The following is an 18,361-nucleotide window of genomic DNA, read 5'->3' as shown; positions in this document are numbered from 1 at the left end:
TAGAATGTGGAGTTGCGTCGGCACGCTATCCTGGACAGGCAGTCCTCATTCATGATCATGGTAGTAACATTAGAATCCATGGTCTTAGCGCGCAGACTAGCACATAAGCTAGCCCCGATTGTCACCAAGCGCACTTTGTCCGCCTCACGAGTGCATCATCAAGTAGGCCAAGTTAGAGGTAGACGCGGTGGTGAGGTCGTCACGTGCCACCCAGAATCCACAGAAACGGTTTATCATAGCAGGCGGAACCCCCCCCCCCCCCCCCCCCCCCCCCTTTTTTTTTTTTTTTTTTTTGGTAATTGGGCGAATCAGGAAAAATAGATTTTATCTATCTATTGGGAAATATAGGAGTCTGCGGTGTGTTCGAAATTGGAATATGTATGGAAAATGGGGCCCCAACGTAATTTTTCATTCAACCCATTTCGATTACATCTATCAGAAACCGAGATATCAAAAATAGAGGGGTATAAAGTCGTAAGGGTATCTCTAAATTCAAGGTAGCGCGGGACATGGATAACGATAAAGATAAAATGGATCGGAGATATATAGCCCAAAAAAAAAAAAAAAAAAAAAAAAAAAAACTCTCAAGAGGAAAGCACAGATATCCAAAAATAAATAAAAATAAAAATGGACCACCACCCGCTGATACCCATCCGCCTTTATATTATCCCTCTCTTTTTCTCCTCCTCCAACCTCTCATTATTAACCTTCCACCACCAACGATGCGTCTCATCTCCCTGCCCCTCCTCCCCGCCCTTCTCATCCCACGGCTTCGGACTCAGAATATAATGCACATTCTTCACCTCCTCATCCCGCCAAATCTCGCTATGCACGCCTTCCCACCGCAGCGTCTTCAGAGCATTATAAACATACGGCAACGGCACCCAGAGGCCCGGGAACAGGTCAGAGAGCAGCGACTGGTCGGCGAAGGCGTAGTTGGACGTCGCGGACGGCGTCTGCAGGACAGCGAGGATCTTCTCGTAGATGGCGGTGGAGGGGTTGACGACCTGGAGGCCGCCGTTGAGCACGCCCAGGCCGGCGGTTGCGGGGGCTCCTTGCGTTTGCGCGCTGGCGGGGTCTGCGTGCTGGGTTGTCAGGGCGCAGTTGGATGGGGTCCTGTTGGAGGTTTTGTCAGGACCGCTACGGTGGGTGTCATACATGCATGTGCGTGCATATGTGTGTTATGTGTTGTGGGGGGGGGGGGAGAGGGGAAGAGGAAGGGTCAGAAGAGAGGGGGAGGGGGAGGGGGGCAGCGAACCAGTCTTTAGGATAGTGCGGTTTCTTCAGCGGATTGCACACGCACGCATGGCTCGCGGCGAAAACGCGGGAGCCCTCCCCCTTCAGCGCGGAGCTGTCCAGTTCCAGCTCCATCAGCTCGTCCATGTTGCGAAACACCAGCATGTCGCTGTCCAGCTGGACGACTCGGTCGTATTCCACGAGCGAGAAGGGGGCCAGCTTGCTCCAGCAGTCGTAGAAACGGGTGTCATTGCTGTAGTCCTTGTGGGCTGCGGGGAGGAGATAGGGGATATGTTTGGCCGGGATGTTTCTGGCCTGAAGTGCCGCATGTCCCTCTGGTGGGAAGGAGTCCGTGTAAAGCGCCACAAGGGGGTATCTGGAGCCGACCTTTTTCAGGGAGTAGTCCAGGGTGAGGAGGCCCGGGAGGTAGTCACAGTTGGTGATTAGAGTAGTCCATACTGCAGCAAATCTGTCAATAGAGGGTGCACATATGGGGAAGAGGGGGGCCGGGGAAGGGGGGAGTGTTGTATTTTTGTGGATAGACAGATCCGCACCATTTTTATGCGCAGCTCCCTCCGCCGCGGGGCTGGTGGCGGTGGCTTCTGCCATTAACATAGATCGTAGTTTGAAAAATGAAGTCTCCAAATGGAGTACTAGTACTCCCTCGCAGCGGCCGTATGGATATAAAAATAATGGGTAATAGTATTCATAAAGAGCCGTGAGACGTTGACCATGAGAAAGATGAACAGAGCAAGTGCACATCTTATTAAGTATTAACTAGCTACTTTTCCATCCCCACTACGGAGGTGTGGAACAAGGGTGAAGTCCTTGCAAATACGCACCAGAAATTTACAAGCCCGCTAACAAGCCCCCAAACAAGTGGGGCAGCTTAGGGGATCAAAGCCACAGGGCTACTCATGCTGTGAGGAGTGGATTTATTTGAGCTCCAGCATTGAGATTTCTGTCTGTATTGCTTGCGTACTGTGTGTTGCAATGCCCAATGTGCCGCTTCACACCTCCGTGTTTCCGCCAATTTGGTGGCTATATTTGAATTTTGAATTTTGAATTTTGAATTTTTATTGTTTGGTTCATGGAAGGTTCTTATCAGATCCCGATCGTATCACTGCCCCAACCATATTGTGTTTCTCTCGCTTAGATAGTTTCTACAACAATCAACCATCTTCTTACAGGGAAAGGTATTAGGCCACTAGGGCAAAAGAGCTCCAGCGCCGTGGTGGTATATAGAGAGTACGAATCGCCCAATCCACTCCCCCAACAAAAAGGAGTTGTGATTTCCTGTTCGGGAATAGTCGGTATTGGAAACCCTAACTTTCACGTGATTGAGAGCAGACGCGTTGATGACTCAGCCAGGGTGGACCAGGTTTGTTTAGTTTGAAAACTAAATAATTTATCAAACGACACGATTGGGACGCAAGAGGGTTTGAGATACTGCGTGGATCCAGGGATCGAGAAGAGAGACTGGCTGATATACTTATATACTTATACTTTGGGCTGCTCCCGCTCCTTGCAGCCATAGCACTCCGTTTGCTGCCCGTTCTTGTTCCGTGTCCGTCGTAGCCGCGCATCGCGAGCCCTGGCCGGTGGAGCTGTTGACACGCGTAGAGTCGGCCAAGCGTGTGTTCCTCGCCCTGGCGTCGGCTCACTTCCTCTCTCATCTTCCCTTTCCCACCGCACCACCGCCTCGTCTATTCCTTCAATCCTTTCCTCTCTCCCCCATCTCCTCGAGAGATTCGTGTGTTTCCCGTTTTTCTTTTTTTCTTTGATTTTGTATTCTCCTGTCCTTGTTTTCTTTTTGTTTTTGTATTTCCTTCTTTGGTTTGAGCTTTTTCCATTTGCTGCTACATAAGAGTACTTCAAACGTGGGCCTCTTTTTATATATCCCATTCCACGGGTCATTGGTGGAATTCGACGCGATTCATCCAGTGTCTAAAGATCTAGAAGAGATAAATTGCTCGATCATATACGTGTTCTGGTTCTTAATCTCTGGGAAGAATGGAGTTGGAGTCCTCTCCGCCTAGAGCAGACACCCTGCCGCCTCCCATCGCTGGCGTGAAGAGGCCTGCCTCTCTTCTCCCAGCCTTCGAGCCCTCGTCTTCCCCATCTCTGCCTCGACCTTATAAACGCTTGGCACGCGAATCCGGTGATGATGTTTCGACATATCCAACCCCAGTCCCAACCTCGTCAACGGCAATATTGACTTCCTCCCCTCCTCGCAGACAGGCAGTCCGCCCAGGACTTAAACGAACCCTCTCTGTGGCATCTGAAAGAGCTCCGTTGTCTACTGTGCCTTCGATAATGCTACCACCGTCGGGGGAGTCTATTCTAATGGGTAGATCAAGCGGTTCTTGCCATTTCCAACTGTCAGCCAGCCGATTGATATCGCGGATTCATGTCCAGGCCACGTATAAACCTTCGACAAACCCGTTTGATAGAGATAGGATCGAGATTCTTTGCACTGGTTGGAATGGGATTAAACTACATTGCCAAGGAAAAACTTATGAATTGAACAAGGGCAAAACTTTCACGTCCGATATCAAAGACGCGGATGTGATGATCGACGTCCAAGATGCTCGAGTATTGGTCCAGTGGCCCAGACACGAGCCAAAAGACTCTGCTTCGACGAGTACCTCCGACCAAACCTGGGAAGAGAGTTCCCCCGTGAGAAAACCTGGTACTACTTCACACCCACTTCAAGCCAGCCCTCTACGAAGCCGTGGACGACTTGCTTCCCCAATATCTCCGTCTCCTGCTGTTCAGGCCCTTCAATCTCCTGAACCGCCTCTGTTGACTCCCAGCCGCTCAGTGCATAGTGCCGTGGTCGTGTATGAGGATGAGCCTTCTCCCACTCGTCAAAAGGACTCGAAGTCGACCTCTCAGCTTACGGAAGTAGTTTCGAGTCCTTTCCACAATGAGAATCTCCGAAATTCCATGTCTAGCTCTTGTGACGATAAGGCTGAAGAGCTATCAGACCACGACGAGGAAAACGACCCGATCATCCACTCCTTTGGACCCTTTGGGGATAATATTCTTCCCCGCATGGCTTCATTCAACACAGGAATGTCTCCAGTTCGATCTCCCGTCAACATACGCAAACCGGCTGTTTCACCACGCCAGCACACTGCCGCAAGTAAACCCGTTAAAACGGAAGATGACCAGCACTCTCTCAAGCAGAACGTGCAGAACCACGTCGTAAACCAGCTGGCGTTTTCTCGATTGTCATCGACTCCACTCTCGACGATTATCAGCCACCTCCCACCCGAGCTATGGAAGAAGACCCCTTCAGGTGATGGCGGGTTTTCTAGCTTAGAGATCAAATCCATCATCGGCACAATTGCTTGCATCGGCGAAGTGAGCAGGGAGGGTAAAGATGCCGCAGGCAAACCCTTGGAAAGCGAGTATTACTACATACCTGATCTCGACGAGGATGAAAAGAGAAAGGAGGCTGTAGTTAACGACTTGATGAAACCTGGCCTGCGGAGTTGCAGAAAACAACACAAGGTTCGAGCCACTTCCCCTACCCATTGTTTTGATTTTTCTTTGCTCTTTTCTTTTGCTTCCCTTTTTTATTTTGCTAAAGTTGAATGGTTAACTCAACAACGCAACAGCGATATTACTGGCGAAAACCCAAATAGCGAAAACCGCGCGAACGAGATAACTCAATGGTTTTTTTTAGAGCGATTTGAATCGAATACTCTGAACTGTCTGGATTTTCATGAATCACTGACCCGACTGTACGACTACCCCCTTCGAAATGCACTTATGTTAAGGTTATTTCCGCTGCCCTTAAAAAGAAACCAATTTCATATCTTAATTTCTTAATTTCTTAATCTTCTTTTAAAACGAAGGAGACCCCAAAAAGTACCAAGAGAAGTAATTTTAATCCTTCAAAATTATTCTTCTCACATCATTTTTTAGCATTAGCATAGCGTTGTTAGGGTCTTCTATCCACTATTTTATATATATCCCTTCCCCCTTTGTTCTTCTTGCTTTCGCCTTTTCCCTGTTGTTTTTGTTGAGGGCTTTTCTTTCCGTTTCAATTGCTTTTTTTTTTTTTTTTTTTTTTTTAACAACAACCCCCTTTGTCCTGATCTGGTATTGTTTCCCAGTGCCGCGAAGTATCTGTGCTGAGCTCATATACTCATTATTAATCCACCATGATTACCTCCAAACTATGGCCCTCCCGATAAATATCTATCAGTCCTTCTCCCAACCTTACTCCTGGCGGGCTGCCGCATCGGGTTGGGGAATTTTGATAGATGATATATGTATGTATTTACAGTATGTAGCACTTACGTTTTCAGCGTTTCTTCTCTTTGCTTTTCTTGTTAATTTTTTCTTTTTTCCCCTCCCTCCCCGCGCTTTACTCAGCTTCTCCCTCCCATCCCCGATGAAGTTACAAGTACTTAGGTAGCTCGAGGCCTCAAGGCGAAGTGCGCGGCTGAGATGTTCTGAAGAGCAGAGTGCTACAAATGCATCTGATTATCTAAGGACAATCAAGACAAACACAATAAATAACTTCCCATACTAAAGGTAGTACGGTGGCACAAGTATCCAAGTTCGCCCATGAAAGATGTTGTGACTTTGTCCAGATTTGTGAATCCATCCTCGTTGCCCGTTTCTTCGCGTTGGATCGCGCGGCTTCTTATAATCCGTGGGAATTGCTCCCTCGGCTCGGGCTCGCTCCCCGCTCGATCGGATACGAAACTCTATTATCATTATATCAGGCCCCGGATTCCACCACTGGTGGGTCGAGCAGAGCATGGAGATGTCTGCCATGCTCTGCCATGCCATACATATCAACCCGGTTCCCATCGAGATCGCTGCCTGGCGAATGTTCTTACACGGGCATGGAGCATGGACTTGTGAACGGCGCACAGGGCGTTTGCGAGTTTGTTGATCGTGATGATTGAATCACTGACGCTTAAGCCCAGGAGGCCAGCCAAATGGCGTCCTGCCAGATATGCTTACAGTCGTCAAATATGCTGGGATCAATATGAGCTCCCCGCAGCCATTTCAACCCTGGCTCGGGCCAGAAATAGCATAATGAGCCAGCAGCGAGCCAGCATCCGAGGCTGCTGGTAATCCATCCCCCCCCCCCCCTCTCCTCTCCCTCGTTTGAATAGAAGGTTCCTCACTGTACACGATTAGATTAATCTTGGAGAGGACTTCTACTCAGACTTTGAAACGATGGGCTCGTTTCGATTACGCCCGTGGAATAACGGGGATTCATTCTTGGCTTTGTTTCTTTATAACTTAATAACTTGCTGTGTCACCTTCGACATATTCTCAAATCAGTTCTTGATTTTCGCTGTTGAAACCTCTTTTCTCCTCCGTGTTGAAATATTTTCAAAAAAATATACTCGCTTGCGCCAGGGATATTTGAAGCCCCTTTCCCTTTGTCCCTTTCATTATACCATCCTTCTTTCCGTGTGTATTGGCGTAAAATAGCCATGGTATCGAACAAACGCTATCGCCAAGTGGAGGTGGGCAACAGGAACTATACGGAGGCCGCTGTGGCAATCATTGGCGCTGGAATGTCTGGTAAGGCACCCCTGTCCGCGTATATGGGGTATTCGATTGCAAAGGCAACAGGGTTGCATAGGAATGTGCATGGCCATCAGTTTGTTGAAGAACGATATCCGCAACTTCGTAATTGTTGAAAAGAGCGGAGGACTTGGTGGAACTTGGCGCGATAACAAATACCCAGGCTGCTGTTGTGATAGTATGTCCTTCTTTCCGACGGACAACCCTTCCGGCTCTCGTTCGATGAGGGATATTCCGTGCTAATATCCAACAGTCAATTCTCATCTTTATAGCTACTCTTTCGAACAGAACCCGAGCTGGTCAAGACTCTACCCTAGTCAGGAGGAGATTCTAGTACGAGGCTTGCTCCTTTTGCTTGCTTTTAACTTTTGGTTTCGTTTTTCTTTTTTCTTTTTTTCTTTTCCTTTCTTCTTTTTCATCGGCTCTAACCAAAGCTATCACAGATGTACCTTCATGATGTAGCCGAGAAGTACAAGCTGTTTCGTTATATTGGATTCAATTCCACCGTCGAAGCAAGATGGGACGATGACGTCCGTAAATGGCGGATGGTGGTCAAGGTAGCAGGGGAATCGAAAGACGCGGAATTTGCAGATCAATATACGCTCACCTCACATCCGATTTCCTCGTGTCTGCCGTTGGCCAACTCAATTCGCCCTCCTGCCCGTCAATTCCAGGAATAGAAGATTTCCAGGGCAGGATCATTCATTCTGCTCGGTGGGATTGGACCTATGATATCAAGGGAAAGCGTGTTGGCATTGTAGGGAACGGTAAGGTCTCCAGTATCTTGCCTTCGGGTTTCTCGTCTTCTGCGTCCATGTTGCTAATGACCGTTTCTGTAGGAGCTACGGCTGCTCAGATAATCCCCGTAATAGCTCCTGATGTCGCTCAACTGACTGTGTTTCAAAGAACACCTAACTAGGTGATACCCAGATTAGACACTGGCATCCCTAAACTTGTTAGGACATTATTCCAATACTTCCCGCCTTCCCTTTGGAAACTACGTAGTTGGATGATGGACATGCGAGAGTCTTCTCACGACGTCATTGCAGACCAGAACTCTGAATACGCGGTACGCGCCCGCACAATCAGCCTCTCATTGATGAAGAAACAGTTCCCCAACCGTCCGGAGCTGTGGGAGAAACTAATCCCCGATTATCCCATGGGCTGCAAGCGCGTCATCATTAGCGACGATTACTTTCCAACTTTCTTGCGCGACAACGTTACCCTTGAAACAAGGCCCATCACCGAAATAACCGAAAACGGCATAAACGTCGACGGCGCCGCGCACGAATTCGACGTCATCGTGCTGGCCACGGGTTTCCGCACCGTCGAATTCATGCACCCGATTCAAGTCTACGGCATCAACGGCCGAGCACTCTCGGATATCTGGTCCGGCGGCGCACGCGCGCTGTACGGCATCGCCGCCGAATCCCTCCCCAACTTCGGCATGCTCTACGGCCCCAACACGAACCTGGGCCACAACTCTATCATCCTCATGATCGAGGCGCAGGCGAAGTATATCCAGGCGATGATCAGCGCAGTACTCCAGGCACGCCAGGTGGGCGAGTCGCTGAAGATCTTACCGGATCCCAAGCGTATGGAGTCGTTTAACGACAAGCTGCAGAGTGTCCTTGGGACAACTTCGTTTGCGCATCCGAATTGCCGCAGCTGGTATAAGCGCGCGGACGGCCGGGTTACGAATAATTGGTCCGGGACTGTGGTGCAGTATTAGAAGCTACTGTCTAGGGTTCGCTGGGCGGACTTCATACTGGATGGGTATGGTGCGCAGCAGCTGGCGGTGAAGCAGAAGCAGAAGTATTTGGGACGCGTGAGGGAGGAGTCTCTGTTTACGAATCGGACTTGGGTGGTGACGATGATCGGGTTATTGGGGATTTGGGGCATGTTGGCTGGAAAAGGTTTGAAGATGTTGACGAAGCTGAGGGCTTTGATTGGCTGACCTTCCGTTTTATATCATGTTTTCTCCTTTTTGCTGCATCTTTTTTTTTGCATTTTTTTTTTTTTTTTTTTTTTTTTTTTTTTTTTTTGAGAGAGAGAGAGAGAAGGGCGGCTATGTATATTTAAATACCTGGGTTGGAAGCCGTTTGTCCATACACCTGCATTCTTTTTTGTTGCATTCTTTTTTGTTGAACTGTTGACTCCTAGTATATTTTTCGGAGCAATACGCCAGTTCCTCAGCTCATCATAGATGTTAGATTCAATGCTCAGATGGTCCATAGGGGACTGGGTGGCCTGTATCTATCGCTTGTTATCTAGATAGATATCTAGCTTCTCGCATTGACTCCGTTTGGAACGAAGGGGGAGCATCATAGTCGACCCAGCCAAGATAAAGCTATCATAGGTATGTAGAGTTGGCGAAAACTCGCCGCAGAAATTCTTCCCAGTAGGTATTCGAAAATGCCTTAGTAGATAATAAATAGGAAGGACGAAAGAGAAAAAGTAAAAAAAAAAAAAAACCTTGAATTGAATAAAGGATAGTGGAGGACCTCTAAATGAAAATTTATTATTTAAGTCAAATCTGAAATATCATATACTCTCTTTTGAGACTGAGATATGTATTGATTAAAAGGTCAAGGATTTATATATAAGGGAGGAGATAGGCTGTCTAAGTATCTAACCGATGGGATTCTGGTCGGTAATTATATAGTTAGCTAGTTAGATGACCTAGGTAAACCTTCTTTGAAATGCATCCCACGCCGTTTTTTACCGCATTCTGCTCAAAGTGGCTTGTTAGTTATTTCGTTTTATTTATGCACAATTTTTCTTCATCTATTCTAAATACAGAGTACGGAGTAAGGAAGAAGGGTTTTCCAAGGGGCAAGTTTAGCGGCTGAAAGTCACCGAAGCGTGGTCATGATGTGAAAAAGCTGAGTCCCTTCCCCGGTCCATACTGGTATTTATTTAACCCGTGTGGCAGCTCAAGGAAAGCCGAGTCCCAAGTTCATCAAAGACGGGATGAAAATGTGAGACTCCGCGACTCTCCTACTTGAATCGCCATATAATCTCCGCAAAATTCAAAAACAGCGATTGGTGACCGACATGGCTATCGCGTATGGGACGCCCAAGCTCGTGGCTGCAACTGGGCTTGCGGTGATCACAGCATTGCTGGTGCATTTCCTAGCGCGGGGGATCGCGGCCCGGCGCAGGTTCTACACAATGAAGGCCAGCGGGCTTGTAAGTGTGGATTTTCCGCTTGGGTGTCTTCTCCAAACAGGGCGCCACGTTTAAATGCCCAAGACTGGAGCAGAGACTGACGTCCCGAACAGCCCATCATCGAGCCTTATTCACCGTTCCTTGGCCATCTCCCATTGTTAAGGAGCTTGAAGGAAGGATTGCCACAAGACGCTCATCGCGTGTACACGTCGATCAAGATCGTGCAAAACTGGCAGAAATACTTCCCTGGTGCGGAAAAATGTCCACCATTGATCTATATGGATGTGTGGCCTTTCATGGCTCAGCCCATCATCATGGTTATCGACCCTGAGCTCTGCTCCCAACTTACGCAAGAAACACCGCAACAGAGACACCCTATATTCGGATGGGCGCTGACCCCAGTGACGGGTGGCATCGATTTGATATCCATGAACATGCCTGATCATAAAGTATGGCGCTCTCGGTTGAACCCGGGATTTTCGTCTCGGAACATCATCCAAAACATGCCCGCCGCCCTGGAGGAGGTTTCCATATATGCGCAGAAATTGAAAGACACTGCGGATGCGGGAAGTCATGAATGGGGCAAAATGTTTACTCTCTATGAGGGAGCGGTTTCTCTGACATTTGACGTTGTCTCAAGATTTGCACTGTAGGCCATTACGATTGAGCATTTTCCTCTGGGGAGGCGAGGGCTCCCTCTTCTGTCTCGCTGGCTATACTAATGAATCAGGGATTCACAGTGACCTTCATCCCCATGAGCAAACAGCTGGTCCTGGACCCTTGCTTAATGCTTTGAGAAATTTGATTTCTCGTGTTAAATTAAAGAATGTCAAGACCAGGCTGGAACGGCTTACTCCGGAGTTTAAGAGCTTTGTATCGCAAAATGCAGCGACTATGCGAGATATCCTGTTGCCGCAGATTCGGTCGCGCTTTAGCGACACTCTCGACTCGAAGAATCAGAAAACCGTTATCGACCTTGCTATCAAAGACTTCAAAAAAAGTGGGCAGCAGCCAACACCCGAGTTTATCAACATCCTCATCAGCAATCTGAAAGCGTTCTTGTTTGCTGGTCATGACACCACTGCTCAAACTATGTTAGTTTATTTAGATATCTTTTTCCCATCGAGTCCGAAATTTCTCACCTCCAAACGCAAACAGCAGGCATCTAGAAAGAACTTGACTTCTAACTACGATCTTAGTTGCTGGATATTCTACGAAATTAACAAAAATCCCGACATCCTGCAAAGGCTGCGCAAAGAGCACGATGACGTACTAGGCCCTGACCCAAAGATGGCATATCAGGTCTTGCAGCAGGGCCCACACAAAGTAAACGAACTACGCTACACGGCCGCAGTCATCAAGGAAACGCTCCGAATCCATACCCTGGCTAATACATTCCGACAGGGCAGCCCGGACTTCAACTTCTCTCTTGACGGCATGCTGTACCCCACCTACGATTGTATGATCCAGACAGCCCCGACAATGACTCACATTCACCCAGATTTCTGGCCTCACCCGACAGAATTTATCCCGGACCGGTTCCTGGTTCCGGAGGATCATGCGCTGTATCCTGTGAAAAACGCGTGGCGGCCCTTCGAGCTGGGAAACACCAAGTGCATTGGCCAGGAGCTAGCCATGTTGGAAATGAAGCTCGTGTTGGTCTTTACTCTCCGTGAGCTGGACTTTGATTTTAACTACGAGCAGTGGGATGTGGTGCAGAAGAGGGACGCGACAAGCGTGGCTGCGGACACTATTAATGGCGAGCGCGCGTACAGGTGCGGCGAGGGCATTGGAGCTATTAAAGACGATTTACCGGTGAGGGTGAGGTTTAGAAGATAATTGGATGGACCGTTGCAGGATATCTTTTAAAAAATAACGAAGCATGACTACTTATCATCAAACAATGGCCTGTATACTTGCAGTGCATATAGTCTTAGGATGGCGGCAAAGGGCGGCACCCCTGTGAGCTGGCTGTTTGATGGATATCGTAAAAAAAAAAAGAGAGAGAGAAAAGAAGGGAGCAGCATCGACAGATACTAGTTATGCATTCCACCTCCCATGAAGCACGTGCTGCGGGTTCGATGGGTTGGTTTCCGCTCTGGAAAAGGGGGTCGGACTTGTGGCTTAAAAATTGATCTCCTCAGGGCTCGTATGGGTAGTTAATGAGATCCTTAGACTCTACCATCCCATCAGCTCCTTTCACGGACTCCGGGAGGAATCGGATGATAACTTGCTAGTGTATTCCCTATAAGATCTGGTCGTTTAATTGAGTGGATTTCAAAAACAGCAGAATAAAACGAGGGATGGGGAAATCGAGCGCAGGCGGAAACGAATGCGCATGAGATCATCAACGGGCGGAAAACGGGGGGGGGCGGGGGGAAACGTGGATGAAGACCTGGACCTGATACCCCAGGCAACAAGATGATGTAAATACATAAGGGATGGCGAGGCGAAAACAGGAAAACATGAGAAGGTCCAGGCTCGGGTCGAATTTGTCTTGGGCCACGAGCTGTAAAAGGGGGAACGAAATCATGATTGTATTTATTCCACACTTTTTTAATCTTGTGCTCTTTTGTTTTTAACAGAAATTGTTTATGGCAAGTTGCGTAAATATCGATCAACTTCGTACAATATCAAAAGTACCAAAGGAACAAAACTTCCCTCCCCATCTTGCTCTCTATTAATAGACTACTTCCGCTAGTTATCGAGTGGAACAACGAAAGCAGAGCACCACGCCGGAAAGGAGGCAAAAGGGAACAATTTCTCAAAAAACCAACCCCGAATCACCCTCAAAATACAAAATGACATCGAAATTCTCCGGTCCCGATTCTCACTCCCAACATGCTCTCGCCACCACCATCAACACCAAGATACGCTCCTCATCCCGCACTTCGAATCCCGAGCAAGAGTCGAAGCAACACCACTCGCCCACAGCCACATCTCCGAGCACCTCAAGATGGCAGCCGAAGGTCAATCGTACGCAGAGCTTGAACGAGCAGGATATGAAGCACCAGTTGCAGCAGCGGTTGACGGGGCTGGAGAAAGACAGGGAGAGCGGCTTTACGGAGATTGAGAGGGGGGCAAGGAGGGACAAGGAAGGGGCTTTGGAAGGGGAAGGGGAAAGGGGACGGGCTTGATGGATGAGACTGTGAGCTTGGGGGATATAGGCTCTGGGTCTTGCGATAGATGGTGAATGAATGAAACGAATTGAATGAAGACAGCAATTCGCTAGACACACACATGCGGGAGGGCGTCTGGGTATTTCTGTTGCGAAATTGTGCTACCAATTGACATCATCGGATGGACTGTCAGATCCCCAGGAATAGTGAAATAAGGAGGTCACTGTTAGTTAAATATGCGGGGTTGTCGTGGCGTTCAGCACTGTTCGTGGTTAAATATCTATATAAAATGTGAAATCGGCGGCGGTGTTGGCGGGGGTTTGGTTCTGAGAACCAGCTTAAGCGGAGGAAGTTTATATCTGACAAAGTAATCTGTAGGGGGAAAAGGAATGTATATATTCTCCACTTAGTTGTGCTATCTTATCGCAATATTTTTTTGTATGATAAAAAGCAAGATCCTCACTCGAAGCATCCGGATAGTTGATCTGATATTCCTATCTGTTCTGTTCCCAGTTTCTCTCCAGCTTTCGTGACGCCAATGAAATATTTAAATCAACAACTTTTCGTCACCCAACTCCTTTTTCCTCCAACCAACAACAAACGCCCCTCGCCTGTAGCTGTGAGGTTCAACGGCTTTGCATTTCTGAGTCAACAAAACTCGCTGTACTCGTTCACCGCCTCTCTTTTTTGTATCCAGAAATCTAACCCGCTTTAACCTGCCTGTCTGTTTGCTCCACACCCCAATGAGGTGGTCAAGCCCTCCTGGAATCTGTGGTTCTGCGCTTTTGAGGGGATCTCATCCGGTTTGACCACTTCCCCGGTGCGGCAAACAACAACAACAACAACTGTGATAGACCGAGGCGTAAATGAAAGATGGATCGCGCAAGGAAGAGTACGTTGTTAACTATTCAGAAATCAACCGCATCTTCTTCTACTGTTGATACTGATTTTTTTTTTTTTATCCGTTGTGCAGGAGAGCTGCGCAACCTAAATGCACGGGCATGGGCCAGGGAGACGGGTATGTTCAAACTGCCACCCTCAGACCCCCGCAAACCCCCGTCCTATTATTATATCTCTCGATCCCGAGAGTATGACAAAGATCTAATGTTTGGGCTAAAACAAAGATTAATAATATTTGCGTTCATATAGGTATCTTCCCGGTCAACAAATCTCTCGACTCCGCTTTGAAGAAAAACACAGCTTTTATCAAACGTCTCCGAACCGGTATTACCGCTGCCGCCCTCCCTACTTTCCTTGCCGATATCCGCACCCTATCACTGCACAAGTATCTATCCGAGATCATATCCGCTGCCTACGAAGGATTTTGCAAACTTAAGACCCCCGGAGAAATCGCCGCCGCTGTGGAAATCGCCAGCGCCCTGCACCAGCGGTTTGGTCCCGATGAGTTCACCAAGCAGTTGGGATGGCTGTTGGGTCGCGGCCTGACAACACCGGATAAGGCGCAGTTGAAGGCATGGACGCAAGATGTGCGTGAGCGGGAGGAGAAGGAGCGGCTGAGCAGGCAACGGGTTCTGTTGCGTATCGTGACTGAGTTATGGCTTGTGGGGTTTCTGCGAAGCCTGGATGACGTAGAAAGACCGGATGATCTGGGTACAAAGGGCCATGATGGTTCGGGTGCTATTGGCGGTGGCAAGGGTTCTTCTCCTTCTGATGGGGCTGCGAAATCCAAGCCAGCTCAAGCTGCTGCGAAGGCTGATCAGGATAAGGAGGCAGAGCCGTTTCCGTTGGAGGTTCTGAAAGACCTTTTGGGACATGACCGCGAGCATGTCAATTTACCACTGGCGGTTTTGTTTGCGAGGACGTATAGCTGGGATATCTTGGGGAGCAAGGGGATGGAGGGAGGCAGGAAGAATGTGGAGGCAGATGGCGCGACTACGGAATCTCCAATGAAAGATAGGCCGGAGATTGGATCTGGCGATGATGAACCTAATGCTGAATCAACGGGAGATGATCCTCCGCTAGCATCTGAGAAGCTTCAGCTCCGGTTTAGAAATATCCTTAATCGGTATCTGGAGGATGTTAAAACCCATGTTGTCAGCGATCAAAAAGGCCTGGCAACACAAAGTCGCAAAAACGCAGAGGCATATGTGAAGAGCGGTGAGATATTCGAAGATCGACAATCTAATTTTGAGAAGCAGTCAAAGGCGCACGAAAAGTTCGTCTCGAATACTCAGGCCCTTTGCGAAATTCTCGGGTCCGATATGCCAGATCTAATGGAGAAAGAGACGGGTGATTCCACACTTGGTGGTGGCAGTATAGGCCTCGTAAAGACCGGAGAATACTTACGTGGACAAGGTGAAGGCCCTGGAATCTGGGAAGACGAAGAGGAACGTCGATTTTATGAAAATTTGGTAGATCTAAAGGGTAAAGTCCCAGCTGTTCTACTAGAGGATGGAAAAAAGAAGAAGCCCGATGGAGATGATCAAGTAAAAAAGAAGGCTGATGGCGAAGCTACAAATGGTGTGCTAGCAGACCAGTTTGGCAAAGGGGATGCCACGAAACCGGGCCTGTCTGCCTCAGAAGCTGCCAATACTCAAGAAGTTGATGATCAGTCTGCCTCTATGGTTAACAAAACCGTTGGTGCTCAAGTTGATTCGTTGTTGGCAAAACTACCGGAACTCCAAACTAAGGATTCGGTTGATCAGCTGGCGCTGGAATTCTGCTTTCTCAACTCGAAAGCGTCTCGAAACAGGCTTGTAAAGGCAATCCAGGAGGCACCCAAGGGCCGCACTGATCTGCTTCCTCTTTATGCCCGCCTAGTTGCTACCCTTGGCCAGTATCTACCTGATATCCCGCAGGGCCTTATCAGCTATCTTGACGAAGAATTCCGGAGTCTCCAACGGCGCAAACAAAAGGAATTTCTAGGTCAGGTCCGCACAAGCAATATTCGATATCTAGCTGAACTGACCAAATTTGGTGTTGTCCCCGAACATGTCATTTTCCACTGCTTCAAAGTCAGTCTCGACGACTTCTCTCGGATGAATATTGAGATCATTGGCAATCTGCTGGAGAATTGTGGTCGATACCTGCTCCGAAATCCAGAAACCTCCCCACGGATGGCATCTTTCCTGGAGACTCTTGGTCGAAAGAAAGCAGCACAGCATCTTGGCCAGCAAGAGCGCATGATTATTGAGAATGCGATGTACTACGTCGATCCTCCGCAGCGACCCGCTATCCAGCAAAAGGAGCGTACTCCGATGGAACTTTATATCAGGAAACTACTCTACCTTGATATGAATAAACGGAACTACCCTAGGATTTTGAAATGTATCCGGAAACTTCACTGGGAGGAGCAAGAGGTGAGATTTAAGGTGAACTTTTAACATTTTTTTGTTGACAATGTATTGACAAAACTAGGTCGTCCATATTCTTGAACGAATATTTAGCAAGCCTGGGAAGGTGAAGTACAGCAATATTCATATCCTAGCAATTCTTGTCAGTGCCCTCTACCGATACCATCAGGATTTTGTCATTGGAATTGTAGACAACATACTCGAGAACATTACTCTAGGGTTGGAGCAAAATGACTTTAAATTCAACCAGAGACGGATCGCTGAGGTTAAGTATCTGGGGGAGTTATACAATTACAAAATAGTCGACTCACCGCTCATTTTCGATACGCTTTATCGAATCGTTACGTTCGGGCATGGTACGTACATACATATCTCAGCACCCCCGCCAGGCGAATTGCTGACGTGAATATTAGAGGGAGGTATTCCGGCTCCAGGGAAGATTAATCTTCTTGATATGCCTGATGACTTCTTCCGAATCCGATTGGTGTGCACTCTCCTTGACACTTGCGGAGTATGTTTCGATCGGGGATCAGCGAAGAAAAAGCTTGATTTCTTCTTGACCTTTTTTCAGGTAATATCCTCTAGAAATGACAGGTTTGTTTTGAACGTGACAGCTAATACACAGTCACAGTACTACCTATTTACGAAAGATCCAGTGCCCATGGATGTGGATTTCCTCGTTCAGGATACTTATGCTTTGACCCGCCCCCAGTGGAAGATTGCTACTGATCTTGCTGAAGCTACACGCCTTTTTAGTGAAGCCGTAGCACAGAATTACAAAATAGAGGAGTCCACTCAAGAAGCGGACAAAGCTCCTGAGCCAGATCCGGATGGAGAGAGTTCATCTTCTGACGACGGCTTTGAACACGATGCAATCCCAGATGCGGACGAAGACAAGGATGACGTAAACTCATCTAGCGACGAAGTCGAGGAGGTATGGATCTTAGAATTTGTTTTCTCCTGCAGTGACAAAAATGCAAAATATCTAATATCTGTGCTTTAGACCGTTCGTGGCCCAGATCAGGATCACGATTCCGAATCTGAAGAGGAACAAATCTTCGTTACTCGCCAGGAAGAGCAGCTTGACCCCGAAGCAGAAGCAGAATTTGAGCGGGAGTTTGAGAAAATGATGGCCGAAAGTTTGCAATCCCGCAAATTCGAGCGCAAGGCAATGTTCGATGTACCCCTGCCAATGAGACGCACTCCACACAATCCGTCATCGGGTGCGGAAGAGAACGGCGAATCCAGTCAGCATACGCCGAATACAATGGCATTTTCCCTAATGACGAAACGAGGAAACCGACAACAGGTCTGTCTTTTTTAATTTCCTATCTATCCCCTTATGCTATGCTCGTTTAAAAAAAAAAAAAAAAAAAAAAAAAAAAAAAAAAAAAAAAACATTCCCGACTCTGGTACAGAGTCTTCTAACCATATTTAATTTTAATTTTTGTATAGACACGCACGATCGACCTACCCTCCGACTCCAGTTTTGCCGTGGCGATGAAAACCCAACAACAGGCGGAGCGCGAAGAGCAGCAGCGCATCAAGAACCTGGTGCTAAATTATGACTTAAGAGACGACAATGAACCCAATGATGGTGAATTCAACACTTCCTCCTTTTCCTGCCCTAAAAACCCACTACTGGAAGAGAAACCCAATACTAAAGGAATAATGCGTAAAAAAAAAGGTCCAGAGAAACGCTCCCATCGAGACACGCGGACCGCAGATAAATCGAGCTCGAATCGTAGCGGGTTCCGTTCCCGCAAGTTGGCAACTTAAGCGATGTTGACTGGGTATGATGAAATTAAGAATTTCTTTCACAACTCTTATTTTCACGAACTGGCGGGTCCCTCTTCCTCATGCATGTGTAATCAGTAATGTGGGGGACGTGGCAAACCCACCAAACTTTCAGGACTACTACTAATATTGGCCCACATATCGCCCAGGAAAAAAGGG

General features: G+C 47.9%; 5 protein-coding genes across 5 annotated transcripts; 4 read left to right on the top strand and 1 right to left on the bottom strand.

The window, feature by feature from the left end:
* Window positions 1-659: 659 nt before the first annotated feature.
* HCAG_03842 (conserved hypothetical protein) lies at window positions 660-1,845 on the bottom strand (the record flags this gene model as incomplete). Its single annotated transcript, XM_001541694.1, has 3 exons — window positions 660-1,116; window positions 1,304-1,694; window positions 1,791-1,845. 3 exons carry the CDS (start codon window positions 1,843-1,845, stop codon window positions 660-662), a joined length of 903 nt encoding a protein of 300 aa, XP_001541744.1.
* A 1,404-nt stretch (window positions 1,846-3,249) lies between these two features.
* HCAG_03841 (conserved hypothetical protein) lies at window positions 3,250-4,889 on the top strand (the record flags this gene model as incomplete). The annotated part of the gene is made up of 3 exons (XM_001541693.1): window positions 3,250-3,928; window positions 4,061-4,755; window positions 4,863-4,889. 3 exons carry the CDS (start codon window positions 3,250-3,252, stop codon window positions 4,887-4,889), a joined length of 1,401 nt encoding a protein of 466 aa, XP_001541743.1.
* A 1,818-nt stretch (window positions 4,890-6,707) lies between these two features.
* HCAG_03840 (conserved hypothetical protein) lies at window positions 6,708-8,533 on the top strand (the record flags this gene model as incomplete). The annotated part of the gene is made up of 6 exons (XM_001541692.1): window positions 6,708-6,798; window positions 6,860-6,979; window positions 7,055-7,134; window positions 7,245-7,358; window positions 7,493-7,568; window positions 7,737-8,533. The coding sequence occupies 6 exons, from the start codon at window positions 6,708-6,710 to the stop codon at window positions 8,531-8,533; spliced, it is 1,278 nt and encodes a 425-aa protein (XP_001541742.1).
* A 1,325-nt stretch (window positions 8,534-9,858) lies between these two features.
* On the top strand, window positions 9,859-11,909 carry HCAG_03839 (predicted protein; the record flags this gene model as incomplete). The annotated part of the gene is made up of 5 exons (XM_001541691.1): window positions 9,859-9,993; window positions 10,086-10,621; window positions 10,713-11,066; window positions 11,172-11,787; window positions 11,904-11,909. The coding sequence occupies 5 exons, from the start codon at window positions 9,859-9,861 to the stop codon at window positions 11,907-11,909; spliced, it is 1,647 nt and encodes a 548-aa protein (XP_001541741.1).
* Window positions 11,910-13,964: 2,055 nt separating this feature from the next.
* Window positions 13,965-18,184, top strand: HCAG_03838 (conserved hypothetical protein; the record flags this gene model as incomplete). The annotated part of the gene is made up of 9 exons (XM_001541690.1): window positions 13,965-13,983; window positions 14,065-14,109; window positions 14,241-16,411; window positions 16,470-16,761; window positions 16,819-16,916; window positions 17,037-17,339; window positions 17,409-17,714; window positions 17,861-18,002; window positions 18,093-18,184. 9 exons carry the CDS (start codon window positions 13,965-13,967, stop codon window positions 18,182-18,184), a joined length of 3,468 nt encoding a protein of 1,155 aa, XP_001541740.1.
* Between the last annotated feature and the right edge of the window lie 177 nt (window positions 18,185-18,361).

This window comes from Histoplasma capsulatum, genomic scaffold (assembly GCF_000149585.1).
Source record: "Histoplasma capsulatum NAm1 scaffold_3 genomic scaffold, whole genome shotgun sequence".
Classification (NCBI taxonomy): Eukaryota; Fungi; Ascomycota; class Eurotiomycetes; order Onygenales; family Ajellomycetaceae; genus Histoplasma; species Histoplasma mississippiense.
Note: the sequence above shows the minus strand (reverse complement) of the source record. Positions and strands in the feature narration are given on the sequence as shown.